This window comes from Dipodomys merriami, unplaced genomic scaffold (genome assembly GCF_024711535.1).
Source record: "Dipodomys merriami isolate MVZ:Mamm:240054 unplaced genomic scaffold, mDipMer1.0.p SCAF_7, whole genome shotgun sequence".
NCBI lineage: Eukaryota > Metazoa > Chordata > Mammalia > Rodentia > Heteromyidae > Dipodomys > Dipodomys merriami.
In genome coordinates, this window is record NW_027206290.1 from 25,947,899 (window position 1) to 25,967,973 (window position 20,075).

General features: G+C 36.8%; 1 protein-coding gene across 2 annotated transcripts in view; it reads right to left on the reverse strand.

Moving 5' to 3' along the window:
* Window positions 1-20,075, reverse strand: part of Olfm3 (olfactomedin 3) — a 201,142-nt gene that overhangs the window by 19,356 nt on the left and 161,711 nt on the right. For both annotated transcript variants that reach the window (XM_070007850.1, XM_070007849.1), the window contains exons 2-4: window positions 14,097-14,243; window positions 6,446-6,601; window positions 822-1,041 (exon numbers count right to left, since the gene is read on the reverse strand). In XM_070007850.1, coding sequence (XP_069863951.1) covers window positions 822-1,041; window positions 6,446-6,601; window positions 14,097-14,243 — 523 coding nt within the window. The remainder of the gene's footprint in view (window positions 1-821; window positions 1,042-6,445; window positions 6,602-14,096; window positions 14,244-20,075) is intronic.

The following is a 20,075-nucleotide window of genomic DNA, read 5'->3' on the forward strand; positions in this document are numbered from 1 at the left end:
TATAATTAGCCATGGATGTTTTCTATGCTAGAAGTTAATCATTTTTCGTATTTTATTCCTTTGCCTGTTCATTTCTTATTCCAGAGAAGTATGTTTGTACCTTGAAAGAATATGGATTATTGAGTTTACCTTCTTACCCTGTTAACCATGTCAACAACTGACCCTATGTTGCATTCCCTCCTTCTTCAATTCATGGTCACCTACCATCATCTAATAATGATGTTCAAGTTGTAGACTAGTCCCATGTTGATTTGGAAAAGACTTAGAAACGCTAGCCAGATGGAAGTAGGTGGTTTAGCAGGCCACAGCTAGAATCTGTTTCTTTGTCCTCACAGAGAAATAACTATATTTAAATAGGTATTTCCTCATTGGATTTTCATTTTTGCTTTTTTAGCAGATTAAAGCACTAGGTGGCAATTCTGCAGAGTAATTGGTTTGTTTTGTTTGTTTTAATCAGTGCTGTTTTCCACTTCACACTAGGTTAGCTTTCATCTATCCACATCTTCCTCTCTTCCCCTAGTCAGATATTGATTGTCATCACATATTATAAAATTCCCTGCAACTTATTTCTACTCATTCAGCCAATAAAATCGGGTGTATTTTTGAGGCTACTTATTTCAAACCACCAAATGGTGACATGGCGATCTAAAATGTCTTCATCAAGTATTCCTGAGTAACCAAGAAGTTCAATCACTAAGGCACACAACACACTTAAAGTAGGCACTACTGGCGTTCCTCTAACGAGCTACTTTCTGACCAGTAATGACGCCAACTTTCATTGACCCTACTTCAAACCATGGCTTAGAGAGTGTTGTACTCACTTAGCTTTTTCATGCAGTCCCGCAGTCTGGTTTCCAAGCTGAGCACCCTTTGGTGCAGTTCCTCGTAGTCATAAGCCCCAATCTCTTCCTGGATCCCAGTGAGGACCGCAGACAGATTCCGGATTTCGTCCTTGAACTGGGTGATCAGCTTGGCATCTGTTTTGTACTGTTCTAGCACAGGGATCAAGGGCAGGAGTTCATCCATCTTTTCTTTCAATTCCTGTGTAAAGCAGGCGAGAGTCATTTTAAAACACACCAGCTCATTTGTGTGATGATGTGTATTACTCCAAAGTCCCGAAATTCCTCATTGATTTTTTTTATTGAAATTAGTAATCGCTCCACGTAGCCTACCTTTTCCATAAAACAGGTTCTCTTTCAGTGGTTACATGGTTTTCTATGAAACCAATTGATCTTTATCATAATTAGAATACCTCGCTGTCGCTGCAATTATGGGCTTTTACATTATCTCACTTTCTGTCAGCATTGCATAAAATGAACAATGCATCATCTAGTTAGAAAAGAGAAACTGGATCCCATTCTCTAATTGGGTATTGAATAAAGTTAGTAAAGGTAAGTAAAATCTATTACTATTTAATTAAGATTAATTATCCATATATGGAATCTTTGTGTTCTTGAACTACATACAGGAAATTTGGGATTCTGCATAAACTCTGTCCTCACGCTTGGCCTTCTAGCCTGGCCACTCATGCCTTTGTCCTTCCTGTGTTCAAGTATCTCAAGCTCTTTTTAATATCCAACTTGGCACAACTTCATTTGGGAAGTAAGTTCAGCAAGCATAATAAATCACGCAAAGCTTCCCAAAGCTCAAATAAATGTATGTTGCTATTTACCATTTTGAATTATTGCCTCTACTCTGACTCCATTTGTCTTGGCATAGATAATTTAGAGGTCATTATGTAAGGCAGAATGGTTTAACCATGTAGTGAATTAACTCTTTACGAGACAGAGATGCTGTGGTTTATGTAACAAACAAGCCATGCTCAGTTGCTTGAAACATAAATATTGAATTTTTTTTTGTCCAGTGAACAAGAAAAATAGATGTGGACAAAGCAGTGTTCTTTATCCCATGCCATTAAAGGATTAAGGTCAAACTTCAATTTTACCTGGAATGTATTTCTCTTGAACTTAGTAGCTGTGATCAGTAACAATATTTCAGGAGTTTGATTCATTGTGAATTCATTGCCGGTGATACTATTTATGGAGTTAACCATACTTATGATCATGTGAGCGTAATCCATAGATACTGTCAGAAACCGTACTCGACACTAATTTAAAGGAGCTAAAATTGCATTTGAAAATTACATTGAGAAGATGTTATTTCCATAAATGCATTAAAATAGCAGGAGATCCCATGGCTACCCTGATTTATTAGCTTGTATTTCTTATGGGGAAATTTCCATTTGTGGTATAAATTCAGAAATCTTCGAACTTATCTACAAGTGCATATTGTGTGGGAGGATAAAGAATCTTGGTAATGAGAAAGATTCATAACTCGCACACTCTAAAGGCAAAATTGCAGAGGGTTGTTCATTTCGAAATGAACTTATTAGTTTGAACATCTTGTAGTACCCCTAATGGGAGGCACAATTGTTTCATTAGGATTTTAATATAAGAGATCTGTTGGTAATATTTGCTGCATATTATAACCGCTGTTACAATGAAGGTTTTTATATCCTACCTCTGGGCCTCTTTTAAATGATACGTTTGTGTCAAAAGTTTGATAGCATTCATCCTTGCTACATTAAAATCTTTTTACTTCTCATAAATTCATAACTACATTTTTCAACAATCAACTTTGATATTCCAGAAATTGTTAGGAAGTAATAGTAGCCCAACCAAGATGTGAATCAAATACATAAAAGATTAAAGTATAATAGCACAGATCCATGTTTTTGAATCCCTTCCCGAGTCTCACTTTCTGCTGTGCTACCCTGATGGTAGCTGAAATCTTCACAAAGCATTTTTCTTACAGAAATGATAGTCTCAAGTATGATGGCTAGCTTAAACGTTTTATCTGAAGAATTGTAAGGGGGAAGATACCTTAGTATTTGTGTAAGATGAAAAATGTGCAGCAGAAGAGGATTTTGTAAAGATAACTTCCAAAACAACGCTTGCTTTTGGAATCTTGCATTTCTCTTTCTACAACATGTCATTTCTGTACCTGTAGTAAAAACTAATTCAGCCAGATGCTGGTGGCTCACACATATCATCCTTGCTACTCAGCAAGCTGATCAAGGATCAAGGTTTGCAGCCAGGCCAGGCAGGAAAGTTCATGAGACTTATTTCCAATTAACCAAAAAGCCAAAAAAGTAGATCTGTGGCTCAAGTGGTAGAGCACTAGCCTTAAACAGAAATGCTCAGAGACTTAAGTTTTAGGTTCAAATCTCAGGACCAGAAATAGACTAAATAACATCAACAAAATTAAAGTGAATTCATGGATTCATAGGGACTTAATGAATAAAAAATATCATGGGCTGGGAAGGTGGCTCAGTGGTAGAGTGGTTGCCTTGCATGCATGAGACCTTGGGCTCAATTCCTCAGCACCACATAAGCAGAAAAAGCAGGAAGTAGAGCTGTGGCTCAAGTGGTAGAGCTCTAGCCTTGAGCTGAAGAGCTGAGGGACAGTGCCCAGGCCCAGAGTTCAGGCCCCACAAACGACCACAAAACAAAACAAAACAAAAACAAAAACACAATGTTAGGTTCTAGAAACTTACACCTGTAATCCTAGTAACTCACAAGGCTGAAATCTTCAGTTAGCAGCTCACAGCCATCCTGAGAAGAAAACCCCATGAAGACTCTTACCTCCTATCTCCAGTTAAGCAGCAAAAAAAATCAGAAGAGGAGGTGTGGCTCAAATGGTCGAGTGCCAGCCACACGTGGAAATTGCCAAGCAAAATCCTGAGGCCCTGAGTTCAAGCCTCAGTATACATACACATCACACATATGCACACACACACACACACACACACACACACACACACACACACACTGCAAAAAAGAAAAGAAATTCAACAAACGTATGTTGAACATCTAATCATTATTGTGATTTTGATTTTTGTGAGAAAAGGCCTGTTTGCATAGGTAATGTAATATTCATGCTAGATAATATGACTCTGGAAAAATACACATCATCTTTCCACATCAGTTCCTTTATCTGATGGAGATTAAAAAATAATGCTTACCTTGTAGGATTGATGTGAGTATTTAATTGCTTAACATACTTAAACCGTTCAAAAATAGGCTTTACTGATCCAATATTGTTCAAGAAAAATAGCTACTGTTATTGTAATTAATGCTATTGGGACTATATTGATAGATGGCACCAATATATTACATTGACTAAGAAACATCACTACACATGGTGATGTCTAAAAATGAATGTTTCTCATTGGTACTGTGGCTTCTGCAATGAAACTTGTCAACTAGGAATGTTATTTCTCTGTGTTTTTTTTTGTTTTGTCTGTAATTGATTGTTTCATTTTTGGACTTCTCCCAGGAATTCCCAATCATACCTGGGCTCCCTCACTCAATTGCCACCCTATCTAGCGGGGCAACCTCAAGTATTTATTGTGCTCTGTAGAATATTCACAGCATTGTCCCTTTGCACCAACAACCTGAGTTCCTGTCTCATGAGCATGTTCCTTTTGGGGAACTTCCAGCTTACATTTCCTCCGTTGTTGATGACTTCAACTTTGGCATCCCATGATGTTCTGCTGCTGCCGCCTATCTCTTAAATATGAGTACTAAAGTAAGTTAGAATATTTTTTGTTTGCTTGTTTGCTTGGCTGATTTGTACACAGCTGTCACTCTACCATTTGAGCCATGCCTCCTGCCTGACTTATGCTGATTATTTTGGGGATAGAGTCACCCATACTTTCCTTTCCTTGGCTGGCTTCAAACCACAGTTCTCAGATCTCAGCCACCTCTGAATAGTTTAGGATTACAGGCATGAGCCATAGGTACTTGTCTTGGTTTTCTTGATCCACTCTGTAATTTAGTATTTTTGGTATGGGTGTGAGGGTCACACCAAAACCAGCTTTCTTTATTATTCTTTTTCATTGTTGTTGTTGGTCATGGGGCTTGAACTCTTGGCCAGAATGGTGTCTCTCAGCTCTACAGCTCAAGGTGAGTGCTCTACCACTTGAGCCACTGCGCCACTTCTGCTTTTCTGAGTGGTTTATTGGAGATAAGAGTCTCATGGACTTTCCTACCTGGGCTGGCTTTGAACCGTGATCCTCAGATCTCAGTCTCCTAAGTAGCTAGGATTACAGGCGTGAGTCACCAGCTTTCTTGAATCTTGCTAAATCCCATGCTTTCTCCAAGTAAGATTAAGCACCTTTCTCTTGTGCTTTTAAATGATGCTTAGGCCTCTATAGGCCATCCATTCCCTTTGCCTCTTGGGAACTTCCATAGAAAAGTGAGTGTAATCATTAGACACCTAGTACAAGGTTTGGCATTACTTTGCTCAGTGTATATGTCCCCATCAATCCTGATTAAAATCAAAGTCCTTCCCCTAGCCTCATAATCTTCACTGTTTACCATTTCTCATGAATTCTCCATTCATTCCATTCATAGTCTCACATCCTATAATCTTTTAATTTACTGTATCTTTCCTATCTATCTCCAACCTGTTCTAATTTGTTGACTGTCTGGATTTATTTGCTTCTGTCTTCAATTTAAACCATACTGTGGACCATTTCAGCCTTCTGACCTGTCAATTTCCTCTTTCCCTTCTGCTGTGACCTGCTAATAGAACTTTGAAACTGGCTCGGTGTGAATATCTGTCACCTTACACCCCAAATCCAGGTTACTGAGACCACAGAAGGAAATTTCAAATTACAACAGTTTCTGCCATGTTAAAATGTGCTTTATTCAGATCATTTAAGCACATTATTTACTTTTAATATAGGCCAAAGTGGCATTATCAGACCTAGATTCTTTTTAAATTAATGACTCTGTCCTATATAGTTAATAGAAGGTCACACAGCATACCTCAAACATTCTTCCCATTTTCAGAGTTTCCAGATAATTGCCAATAAACCACTTAAAATTAAAAAGAAGAATTTATTTTTGTAAAATTACATGACAATGTTTCTTTAACATACTGTTCGTAATTGAATTATTGTCTCTTTTAATCATTTATAGCCTCTACACTTGTCCCATATTAGTAGGAAAGCTTTGTTAACTTAATTATTAATTTCCTCTTGTCTTACCTATTGAAGTATCTGAAAATCTATTCAGAAACTCTATCTGTTCTAGGAGAAGGAGGCTCCTTTTATAGCAGTGTGCTGTGTGTTCTTTATTTTTTTTAGAAAGCTATTCTTTTTTTATTATTGTGAAAATACCATACAGAGGGGTTACAATCACATGGGCAAGATAATGAGTACATTTCTTGTCAAGCATTGTTGCCTCCTCCTTTGTTTCCCCTTCCCATCCCTTCCCATCCTCCCCCCATTTTGAACAGCTAATGAGTAGTTGCAGTGGAGAGATGATTGAATCCCCAGTGTGGGCCAAGTTAGGGTTATAGAAAGCTGAGTGCTATACCATGTACATTGTACACAGTGTCTCATCTGGTGTGGCAAGATTGTAGAAGTCATGCTTACTTGAAAATGTTTGGTCATTAGTGTCTTCCGATCATCTTCAATCTGCCGAAACTTGGCCTTCAGCCCTTTCATTTGGGTTTCCATTTTTAACACATATTGGAAATCTCTCTGCGTCCTCAAGTTTAAGACTTCAATAGACTGGGACATGTTCTGAACCTGTTAGATAAAATCATTAGCTGTAAGTTATTGCCTGTTTATGGGCATATGAAATCACTTCTTTAGTACCAAAAATGGGATTAATGTAGTGATCCAGGATTGCATTCCCCGCAATAAACACATAACAAATCTACCAAAACCAAGTTATACCTCAACATGACATCTTTAAAAGAAGGACACTACATCATTAGAAATGGCCAAATGTAAATGGGAAGTTAATAAATTTAGTTTAATACACAAGTTTAAAAATAGAGTTATCATCTCCACACTTCACAAATTTGCAATCCCCGAAATGGGGGAAAATGGTTAAAATACATTGTTTCCGTAAGTTGTATTTCTGCCCTCCTAAAGCTCAGGGACTCTAGGCAATGATGGGTGGCAGCACCGAGTCTGATAGTTTAGAAGGCAATACTTTCAGTACAGTTATTTCATGGTGGATCTACAGTGCTGGCAACCACATTGGTAGATATGCAACTAACACATGTTAAAATGATGGCATCGGCTCAGGTTTAGTCAGCCCTGGGCTACTGCAAGCGTGAAGCAGGAGGCCTAGAAAGCATCTGGGAATGAGAGGAAGAAAGAAAAGCACCTCTAATTTTGGTGGCAGCAAAAATCTGAAAACAAAGAGAAAGGCTCCAATAGAGTTCAATGAAGAATGATAGAATACAAACAAAGCTTTCTAGAGATTATATAGACATCTGTACTCAGTGTTGTTTTCAATTTCAGCATGCGCCAGCAGCTTGTCCTAAGTACAGAATTGTGAGACTCACCCAATGCTGCTGAATTGGAATTTTCATTTTGCCAAGATTCCCCAAAGATTCATAAGACTATTAAAGTTTGAAAAGCACTGCTTTATCACGCACGATCTCCACAGGAAAGCAAATGTAAAGATCTTTACATAATTTGATCCTTTCATTTTAAATCAAATAAATGCACACGTATAACAAGAAAGAGAATATATAAGGAAACATTATGAGGAAACATGTGGAAGGTTTAGAAATATACATATGTATGTATATATGGTGGTGGTTGTGACTGATTAGATTTCTGAAGTGCTACAGAAAATAAATACTAAAGAGCAAGGCATATGTAAATTGATATAGCATATGTATAAATCCATTTCCACTGAATATTTTTACTTCCACAAATGAATATCTTAAAGTGTGGGTACAAAAATGGTTGTGAGATTGCAATGAGTTTTACTTTATTTTTCACACTTATATAAGTTGTTCGACTTGTTTATCATGAGCATGTACTCCTTATGTAATTAGTAAAAGGACCAAAAATGTTCATTTCATTGGAGAAAATGTGGATTACAAAGGAATGATTTACTCGGGGACAATTTTTGCCACCAGGTAGTCACAAGTTTAACCTCTGGTTGACACAACCTTAGAATTGTCAAATTCAGGAAAGACAATGAGCACTTTTACCTTGACCTGCCTTAGTTCCTTCATTCTTCTCAGACAAGTCAATTTTCCCTTTTCTTTTCCCTTGGCTGTCTTAATCCCTAGTCCCTGCCCTGTATGAATCCTGTCTTTTTTAGGGCATATCTTAAAACTGGATGTATAATGTGTTCTTGGGGATGTGCCAGGAATGTGGCTCTCAATGTGCTGATCTCTGTGTGGTTAAGGGATGTGTTTTATTCATGTCTTTTATTTCCAAGCCATTACACAGAACCAGATACAGAGCAAGTGCTCTGTCACTGTAAAGGACTTGGGTTTCCAAGAATAACAATAGGTAATTAATATCTCCATATTTTAGGAGGATCTGAACGCCCTTCCCTTCTGCTTGTAAAGCATAGCAGTATATGACCACAAAGATTTCTTATTTTACTATCAATTTTACATCCAGAAAGCTTTTGGTGAAAAAAATAGTTTTTAGTGCAGTACGACATGCCTGAGCCAACATTGAAAGCTGGGCAACTCCATTGTGGATAAACACAGTGCTTTCAGAATAATTTTCTAACTTCATTGATGGCTAAGCATGAACAAAGCAAAGCCATTTGTTTAATAGAAATTGATGACCCATTTAAATATGGCATATGTCTGTAAAGATATCCACTATAAAACATGGCTGATCCTCCTAAGACTCTGTACTCAGACAGAGTCCATTTAGAAAATGATGTAACTCCTTTGAACAACAAACTTACAGTTAAACAATATCAATACCAGGAAACTGCAACATGTGTTATCATGGTGGGGTGGGTGTGTTAAGGGAAGGAGGGAAGAAGAAAGGAAACAGAAAGGCTAGGCAAAAATAGTCACAATATTCAAGGTACAGATGTGAAAATGGAACCTGGTGACTTAAGGGGATGTGTGGGCTTGGAAAAGATGGGGGGCGGATAATGATGGATGACATTGATCAAGATGCATTGTATTCAGAAATTGATAGGTTGAATTGCAACCTATTTAAACAAATAATAAAAATTCTAGCTAGGGGAAAATAATTGCAAATATCCATCACTTAGAAGAACACACAATGCTTATTACCAAATGTGTCTGTACATTGTCTAACAAATGGACTTTTCCAATAGTAATAATGATTGGTGACAAATTTCAAAAAAGTATTTTTGTGTTTCTACTATCATGGTATAAAATATAATTAAAGCAAAATACATTAGATAAAGAAAATGATGTGTGAGCAATGATTTTCTTTTTTGTCGGTTGTGGGGATTTAACTCTGGGCTTGGGAGCTTTCTTTTGAGCTCTTCAGTTCAAAGTGAGCACTCTACCACTTGAGCCACAGCACCACTTCCAGTTTTCTGGTGGTTAATTGGAGAGCAGAGTCTCATAGACTTTCCTGCCCAGGCTGGCTTTGAACCACATTCCTCAGATCTCAGCCTCCTGAGTAGGTAGGATTATAGGCGTGAGCCACTGGTGCCCAGCAGAAATGATATTCTGAAGAGTTAAAGTGGCTTCTGTTTTATCTTGCATTTGACTCAAAATATCAAGCTAATTTTGAAATTAATTTGTGTTGGTGGAAAAACACATTAAGTAAATTTTTTGCTGATATTCATTATGGTAGTTCATATATGATAATTATGAGTAATTATTAAGGCTACAGCTGGGGTGAAGGTTAGAGGTAGAGCTTCCTAAGTGAGGAATCTGGCTCTGTGTTGCTGTTAGCCAGCTCTCTTGCTGGTTGAAGCTGATATTTGCTTCCTACTGAAGGTGGAGCATGGTTTTTCTAATGACACAGGGCACTGGACCTCAATTGTTTGGCTTGTAGGAAGGTGATCTATCTTTTGTGTTTCCTCTTTTAGTGTGCATATCCACTGCAGTTGTGCTGAAATTCAGTTTTCCATGCATGTCCCCCTGCTGGGATTCTGTTAGAATTTGACTGTGAAATATATCCTACAAGCTCATATATTCAGAGCTTGATCCCCAACAAGAGATGATATTCTGGAGGGTTCTAGAAATTTTAGGTAGTGGGTATTAAAGGGAGAAAGTAGATCATAGGTGTGTGTGTGTGTGTGTGTGTGTGTGTGTGTGTGTGTGTGTGTGTGTGTGTGTGTGTGTGATTAGAAGCTGTAACTTTGCTGCCTCTGCGTCCCTCTTTGCCATTTCTTTGCACTCTGCCTCTTGTCTGCCTCCAGGTGAGAAGACTTTATTCCACCATACACTCCCATCACAATGCTCTGCTCACCAAGACCCAGGAACAATGGAGCCACATGCCTATGGATGAAAACCTCTGAAACTGGAAGACGAAAATACATCCTTCTTCTCTTAGTTTTTACCTGCGTTCCATCACAATAACAATCTGACTAAAGTTTGACCCACTTCTTGTCTGCATTCACTGATCATTTTGTGTCTCTGCTTATAAGCTAAATGTCTCTCTGAACAAAAATTAACTTACATTTTGTCACTCGCATTGATTATTATGAAGGCCAGTTTATTTTCGAAAAAGCATTATGGATCAATATATTTGGGTAGGCTTGAGTTTATTTAAAAAAATGGGTTTCTCATTACTCAGGAGGTTGAGGTCTGAGAATTGTGGTTCACAGCCAGCTCTGGCAACATCCATGAGACAATTAACTCCAATTAACCACTTACAAAGCCAGAAGTGGACCAGAGGCTTAAAGCTATGGTACAAGACCAGCCATCAGCAATAAAAGCTAAGGGGGTAGTACCCATGCCCTGAGTTCAAGCCCTACTAATGGTACATTTTTTTTTAAAGAAAACAACAAAAATAAGATTTGTTCACCATGAATTTTACAAACTTTTAAACTGTGCCTTGGAAATCTTCAGTGAGAAAGGGTTATATATAGGTTTTCTCATTTGTATTTATAAAGAGACTGTTGCCCATGCAGTAGTCCAAAAGTCAGGAAATACTGGCCTAAATAAAGTAGGAGCAACTAGCTACCAAATACTTTTTAGATGAACAGTTATAGTATAGCATATGATCTGACATACCTTAGAATTAATTTTCTAATGTTTAGTGGTATACACACTTGTAAAAATGCTTAACAAAACATTACCTAAACTGGTGTAGTTGCTACCAATGACATTCAGGGTGGTTTTTTTTTAAAAAAAAAAAGTCTCAGAAAAAAAAATTAATCTGATATAAGTCTAGTGATATTGGAAAGTTCCTAGACTGATAAAGCTCCAATTTCCTTTTATGCAAACTTACAAAAACAGCTAATCTTTTCTGCAAAGATTGAATGGTATAAAATAATATACTAACAATAATAATGAGGACTACTATTATTATTCTGTGTGTGTGCATACATGTACCACATACTGGAGTTTGAACACAGTTCCATGCTCTCAACTGGCTTTTCATTCAAGGCTGGCACTGTACCCATTGAGTTATTCCTCCACTTTTGTTTCTTTACTGGTTAATTGGAGATAAGAATCTCATGGAGGAAGTGGCGCTGTGGCTCAAGGTGTAGACTGCTTGCCTTGAGCTGAAGAGCACAGGGACAGAGCCCAATCCCAGAGTTCAAGCCCCATGACCAACCAAAAAAAAAAAAAAAAAAGAAGAATCTCATGGACTTTTCTGTCTGGGATGGCTTTGAACGTCAATTCTCAGATTCCAGTTTGAGTACTCTGAGAATTCAGGATTACAGGCCTGAAACACTGTGCCAGATCATTATTATTCCTTTTGATAATATTCCCTTTTATTCAGCTTTATGGTTAAGGGTGAGTGTGCTGCTTCATTTCTATTTGTTTATAAAATCTTGGATATAAATAAAACTATAGACACCAATGACTACTCAGTCTGAAAAATAATGCTTATTTGAAATATTTTTTTGATCATTAAAGCTAATGTCCTTCAGGCCACTATAAAAGTATGCACACAATTTATTACTCCTCTTCTATCATAAAATTACTTTATAGAAAATTTGATAAACCTTGCATGCTCAGATTTAGACTTTGTTAATAATTTTATACATTTTCTCTCATTTGGGTGTTGATGAATTTTTAAAGGCATTACTTTGTGGAATCCCTTTAAAGTATGTACCCAAATGAACTATTAAATAGAATACTAATTTCCATGATTATTTTCAAACAAACTCCTATTTATCCTTCTTTCCCCTATTCATCCACTCCTAATTTCTAATTCTACCATATCTCTGAAATACGTTTCACTTTGGACCTGTAGAGAGGATTATTTACTCTGTGACATTTACACTTTATTTGAATGTTTTCAACTGATTATTGAAGAAATGCTTATTTATATCTAATGCTATACTGAAAAAAATGACACATGAGATAAAGTTATGCTGCTAAAATGTTTCTCTGCATATTTGACATAGAAAAAGATAGTTATATGATGAAAAGTTCAGTACTAGTTGGGTATCAGTGAGTAATGCCTGTAATCCTAGCCATTCAGTAGGGTGAGATCTGAAGATTATACTTTGAAGACAGACTAGGCAGAAAAGCCTGTGAGACTTTTATTTCCACTAAACCACACAAAAAAGGCAGAAGTAGAGAAGCTATGGCTCAAGTGGTAGAGTGTTAGCCTTGAGCAAAAAGAAAATCAGAGACAGCACCCAGGCTCTGAGTTTAAGTTCTAGGACTGGCACACACACACACACACACACAAGATTGATACAGATTGTCAGTCATTTGAGTAGCTATACAATTTAATAGAAAAGCAAAAATGAATTTAAAATATTAAATCTTTTTCTAACCACTATATATTTAAAGTTTTAAAAAAGAAGATAATTGATTGGAAAACAATACCCCTAAGATTATTATAGTTATTAATCAATGACATTTAACAGTTAGGACACATAATAGCTAGAGTCATTAATTTGATCTGAAGTGATGTATAGTATGTTCTTGTCTGCTGATGGATACTGAAGGAGCAGGGAGACTGCAATCTCACCATGCAAGAGCTGAGAGGACTCAGCCAATAGACACTAAGACTTCCAAGACAGGGGAGGGAGAAACAAACTAAGCTTTGTGTAAAAACATGAAAGCAAACTTCTCAATAAGTTCTATCATCAGCAGACTTCCAAACAATGTACCCAAAAGAAATGTATGCTGTCTCTATGGCAGGTGAAAGAAAGTCATGAGAATTGGGCTTGAAATAGTGAAAAATGTCCTTGTCTACATGAACAAGCTAGATTTCATGTTATTTGCTGTCTCGATTTTATGTTGAATAGCTCCTATGTAATGCCATAACTGTTTGGATCTTCATGGAAATAATAAGGCATGGAGTGAATTCGTGAATACGATACCCACTAAAGCCCATTCTATTGAATTTATCTTCTTATTCCTGATATTTAAACTTCCAGCATGTTGTCATCCTTGCCTCATTCTAACCACTCCAGCTGTCCTCCCACAATCAGAGGGGAGCACAGGGCAAGCCTGAATGGGATAATTGAGAGAATCAGTCACTGGATTTTCCCCCTCCTAAATAAACATAAATAACCTCTCATGAGCTGACTTTTATCTGTAGAAGAGAATACATCAAGGGCATTCTGCATTTGATTGTTATGGATTCAGCTTAAGTAAATTATAGAGGGAATGGTCCTGAATGAAATTGAAGAGCTTAATGTTCTAAGGAATGACTTGGAGAATGATGATAAATACTTGGAATTATTCATTATCTGCCCAGAGAGCTTGCATATTGCTTGCCATTATTTAAACTTCCTTGCAAGATTACTAATGGTATCCGAAACCATGAGCTCAAAGAGCTAAGTGTGATCTGATCCTGAGTTGGAGATAAATTTCTGGTATCACAAGAAGGCATGTTGATTTTTCTTTTTTTTTTTGCCTTTAGGAAAGACTGACTATATATTAAGAATTATAGTAGAAAGCCTTGTCTTAAGAAGAGGAGGTTAGGAAAAGGAAAAGTTCTCGAAGTTCAAAAATATGGTAGAAGGCTTGAGATACTTCTCCTTAGAAGTGAGAAAAAATTAAACTTATTTGAAAAAGATGACAAAAATCAGAGGGATCTACTCAGCTACCTGATCTGTCATACTTTTTCCCCAAAGAATGGTAGATCTCAATAAACATATGCAGAGAGGACCCAAGACACCTACCTTTTCCAGCAGTTGGCGAAGTTGCCTGCTTTTGGCATCCCGGGAACACAGGTTTTGTTCTGGGGCCACCACAGTGCAGATACATCGCCCATCAGGATCTTGTGCCGAGCTGTATACTTGCCACCCTTCCTTAGGGCTAATCTGAGTCTGAGAAAAACCAATGGCAAACACACAAAACACAGGCTCTTGTTATAGGATCAGGAGAATGTGAGTTTGTAACATCGTTAGCAAAGCATCTTTGCTTGTATAAAGTTGATGTCTTCATCCTTTAAAGTGAGAAGAGAAAGATTAAATGATTTACATAGGCAGTGTAACTTCATTTAACTACCTTTCTAAAATGAATGTTCTGATGAAAATCTTTTGTCTTTCTTTAGACTCTCAATGAACAACTCTTTGATGATCTCACATTGACTGCTTCCTTTTTTTGGTTTTGTTTTGTTTTGGTTTGGTTTTGGTAGTTGTCTGACTTTTAATGCCATTTTAGAACTTTCTAGTAACCACTTAATCATATATATAATCATATATATAATCATATATAGGCTTCTTTCTGCCTCAGATCTGCTAGCTTGTCATTTTTAACAGTAAATGTCAACTAATAGTATATTTTTTTCCTGATCATTACTCCTGTCTGATGTTCTGAAATAAAACAAGGAGCTTCCTATGTATTGAGGGAGTAATTATTAATAAGATAGGAAAGAAGTTACACGATAATACAGGGTAATAAATCAGTGCTGTTTTGTGAAAGACAGAATTTTAGGGAATGAAAGAGTTGTTTTTTTTTTTTTGGAAAAAGTATCAACCTGTTCCTTCAATAATACCTATGCCCTAACCATATCATATTCTCTCTCTCTCTCTCTCTCTCTCTCTCTCTCTCTCTCTCTCTCTCTCTCTCTCTCTCTCTCTCTCTCTCTCTCTCTCTCTCTCTCTCTCTCTCTCTCTCTCTTTCTCTCTGTCTCTTTGAACCATGGCATGTCATTCCAGTTCTGCCTCAATTTATACTCATAATTTTGCCTCCTGGCCAATAGAAACCCTCATTCCAGCCAACATGCAAGCATGTCATGTTGACCCTCATCATTGCTCATTTCCCTTCTGTTACCTCATTTGTCTACTTCATGCCTATGAGTTTATCCATTCCTTCGATTTCTACTGGAAGAATTGTGTTATTCATTAGGTATTAAATGTGTAGAGTACTGTTGTCTGTAGTTCAGATACCTTAGTTCAACAATTACATATGCCTGGCTATTGGATATATGAACACATCCTGTCTATACATAGCAAGTGCATAGATAATTAACCTCAGTGTTTGTCTCATTTTCTTTCAAGAAGAAGTTTAATAGGTTCTCAAATAATATAAGCAGACAACACTTACTTTCATTCTTCAGCTGTAGAAGAATTTTACTGTAACCAGACTTGAAAATAAGTGAAATAGAAGTATCTGCATTAACACATGGGAAAGGCTTGCCTCTCCTAATTTTTTATGAATAGCTAACTCCTGCCATTGTACAATATAAGCTATAACAGATGAGCTGCTATACTAGTGTGGCTCCCATTCCTATGAGTACTGGGAGCACTGGGTGGCTCATGTCTGCACTGAGTCTGCTTAGAGGATTGTCTGGGCTCCATTTCAGGAGAGACATTTTAATTGACTTGTTGATGCAATGGTACAACAACAGCAGCCCAGATTCCAGGTATTGAGTATTACTGCTATGATTGTGATGATGCCCAACCTGCCTAGAATGTGCAAAATGTAAATAGTGTCTCCGGTCTGCTGCCACGTGCTCTGCTCCAAACTATACATTATAATAGAAGTATACAAGTGTTTCATGTGTTATGTCAAATTTTCTAGTAACTGCATTTGACAAGGAAAGAAAGTAGTGACAGTAATTTCAGTATTTACTTGAATTTATCCAAAATACCTTCAGTTCAATATTTACTATAAAAATTGTTAATGAAATATTAGTAAAATTTCATAGAAAAGAAGTGTCCTCTCTTTGGAACTCTGAATGTATTTTCATTTACAGCACATTTCCATTTGTGCTGATTATGTCTCACAGACATGAAGAGCTTGCTTTGGGGTGGGAGAAGTAGAATTTTAGGTATGTGATTTTTAATTTGTGTGCTATATCCCCATAATAACATGGTGGTAACTATAAATGTAATTTTTAAGAGATTACTAAGATAAATATTGAAAATAAAATGCCTACCAAATGTTGTACAGGTAAATCATCTCCTTTTGTGTGAATTTGTTTTTTTTTCCTGAGGAAATCTGAGACAAATCAAGGGTCTTTCTTACTTATCCTGAGTCCCTTTGTAGAGCTAGGATATGAATTCTATTTATCCTGGTTCTATTTTTAATTCTGTACTGTTCTGAGATATGATAGATAAAAATAATTTCTTGAATCTACAGATGAGGGAAAGCAGTCTTATCTACATTTTTTTTCTGTCCCAAGTTCCAGCTTATCAAGTACTTAACTATAAATCAATGCACAGGTCATTTTTACTTCAAAGGCTCAAATGATAACCAATCTGGGATACTGACAGGTATTCCAATATAAACTAATATTTGGATGCCCATAAACTATAAATTTGAGAAAATCATAAAGACATTATCCTTGTCTTTGTTCTATTATTAAAAGCAAATTGAGCCAGACTTCTTGTTTCAGTGTTTATCTGTCTACTTCCTGCTTTATATTCTTGAGGGGGGTTAGACTCATTATTATACTTCTTTTTCTGTTGTTGTTATTCTACTTACCCTTTCTTTGTGGCATTTGTGCCTGAATATTTAGTTAGCATAGAAAGATGTTTTTAGAATTGTACGTTGTTGGAATCTGGTAATATCTTAAAGATCTTAGCATATTCTTTGGAGTTATAGGGAAAGTAAAGAGATTATCTCCAGAACAAATATAGCAACAGTTTAGCTGAGTATTTTCACTGATATTATTACAAGGTTAAATCAAGTAACAGGATGGGATTAGTTTGTCTAAATATAGGCTCTGGAGTTGTCTCCCAACATTGGATGTAAATTTCAAATATGTCAGAAAATTAAGGTTTGCAGATGGAATAAATCTAGCTTTCAGATGAAGGAGACAGGACCACCCAATTATAATATTGAAATATTTTAACAGGGATGTAAACACTGATTACTAAATCCAGCACTATTAATACTGGTGCTCACTTGCCAAGTATTTGCTAGTTGAAAGTGAAGCTCATCATTGTAGGGCTAGGTGGTGAGGCAGGGAAAAAGTGAACAGTCAGCTGTTACCTTCTTTTTTTTCTATATTTCTTTTTATTAGCACATGTTAGTTATACAGGGAGGCTTTAGTTATGACATTTCCATACATATATACAAAGTATCCCAATCAACATTAGCCATATATCTTCCTCATTCTTATTACATTTTATTTTATTGTAAAGATACTGTACAGAGGGGTTACAGTTATTTGAGTAAGGCAATGAGTACATTTCTTGTTAAAGACACAAGCCCTGTGTGTACTTCCAATTGTTTCCTTGGAAGATCCACAGAAAAGAGGCACGACTTTCTGTACCACAGCTACTTTCAATGGTTTAGACTGTAAAAAGTCACCTCTTTTAACAAGGAAAAGGTTGGGATTGGGGGGGAGGGGGGAGGCTAGGAAGGGATGTGAAGGGTAAACAAAGGAGGAGGCTGCAATGCTTGGTAAGAAATGTACACATTATCCTGCCCATGTAATTGTGACTCCTCTGTACCAGTATGTTCACAAATAAAATAAAATAAAATTTAAAAAAAAGATGAGTGCTAATCATCCTGTGGATTTTACTATTGACCTCTCTCTTAGGGTCAGTGATAAATAGAGGAAGCTTTGGGAGCATCCAGGCTGATTTTGAAAAAAAGAACCAAAATACAGCTAGGAAGAAAGACATATTTGGATGTTTCCTAGATATTCATATTACTTTCAAGAGCAATGATCCAGGTATCAGTAAACTCATGTAATAGAAGAACATTTATTCTTTTTCTGTGATAAAAAATTATCTTTAAGTAGTTGTACAAAGGAAGCACCATATAACAAATATAACAAAGCAGTTTATGAATACAATGCATCTGTTTTTTTTTTCTTTTGCCAGTCCTGGGGCTTGAACTCAGGGTTTGAGGCCTGTTCCTGAGCCTCTTTGTGCTTAAGGCTAGCACTACCATTTGGGCTACAGGAACACTTCTGGATTTTTCTGAGTATTTTATTGGAGATAAGAGTCTCATGGATTTTCTGCCTGGGAGGGCTTTGAACTGCAATCTTCAGATCTCAGCCTCCTGAATAGCTAGGATTACAATCATGATCATTGACACCTCTTTTAAAATGTTCACCCCTCTTCAGCTCACCTCTTCTCTTTCTTTTCTTAATTTTGTGGTACATACAATGAAGTCTTGACTACATTTTTTCCCCCTTTCCTCCCTTCACTCATGTACCTGTCTCTGCTTGGCTCCATACTTGTCTCTTACATGTATCCCTTTCCTGGTGTTGATTTTATTGAGATTTGATTTAGTCTTTGTAAAAGAATATACTGTTGGAGCTCTCCATAGAGTCTAATGTGCTCAGTTAACTCATTAGTAACCACTTGCATACCCCCCAATGGGTTTATATACAGAGTTATAGGTACATTCTAGCTACCACAAATGATGCAAAATGTGCAAACTTTGTTTCTCTAGAAAGAGCATGTATACAACCCTACTACTTAACTTTTTGTGTTTCATTACCTTTGAATAATAACTCCATGGAGCAGCTGATGTCATTTTGCATATTTTACTGATGAGGAGTCTGAGACTTTGCTTAAAGTCAGGCAAGAAAGTCAGCAGAACTGGGATTTGTTCTTGTATAGCCTAATTTCAGAATATGAAGTTTAACCACTATGCTCTACCCCCAATCATTTCTACCCTCCCATAATATGTAATGGTATCCCAGAGCATTTTCTGGCTACTGGGAACCCCAAGACTGAACTGGGATGCCCATATAGGTTATTGCTACTCAAAGCATCCTGAATCTGATTACTGATGCCATCCTCTTTGAACCTTTTGTGTTAATTAGAAGAACTAAATGAACTGGTTAGCTATTCTGAATATGATAAAACTCATGAAATATTTAAGAATACTCTAAATAGAGGAATTAAAATGATACTTTTAACAACTATTTCAACTCTAGGTTCCTTGCTTAAAATTTCATCATAAATTTATGCTTTGTAAATATAAAGCTATCACCTGGTAAATCTTTCATATCAGTAAGAAAATACCCTGAGGAATGAAAAATAAATCAAAATACCTGGATTTTGATAATTTTTCCCTTACCAAATCACTAGCAATTGCATTTATCTTATTCCTTTTGAACAATTTGCACTTAGAAATAGACAATATCTTATTTGACGCATGAAGGAAGTGAAACTCAAAGATTTTTAGGATTTTTTTCCCCAAGTGATACAATTTAGTAAAAGTCATATATGAGACTCATATAAGTTTACTGTAACTTTCAGGCCAGAACTCTAAATGATCATTCTGTAACTCAATGTAGATAGCATATCTATGTTCACGGGCTGTTAGCCATAGCAGGACTGTTAGAATAAACAGACACCTCAGCAGCTCATGACATCCAGATAAGCACAGGCTATCACCCAGCATAGCAGTGGTTAGGAACAGCAAGATGGAGCAGAGGATTCCCATGAAAGGTATTATGATCATTTGCAAGGGTCTAGATTTTGTAGGGAGGAGAAATCCAAGACAGACACCTCAGCAGCTCATGACATCCAGATAAGCACAGGCTATCACCCAGCATAGCAGTGGTTAGGAACAGCAATTATGATCATTTGCAAGGGTCTAGATTTTGTAGGGAGGAGAAATCAAAGGAGCAGGGCAGCAGACAAAGGGGGACAATTTTAATCCTTTAGACAGAAGAAAATTAGTGACTTGAACATTGTTGCATTTTATGCTTTCTGCTGAGTTCCCGGGTCTTTCACATAAAG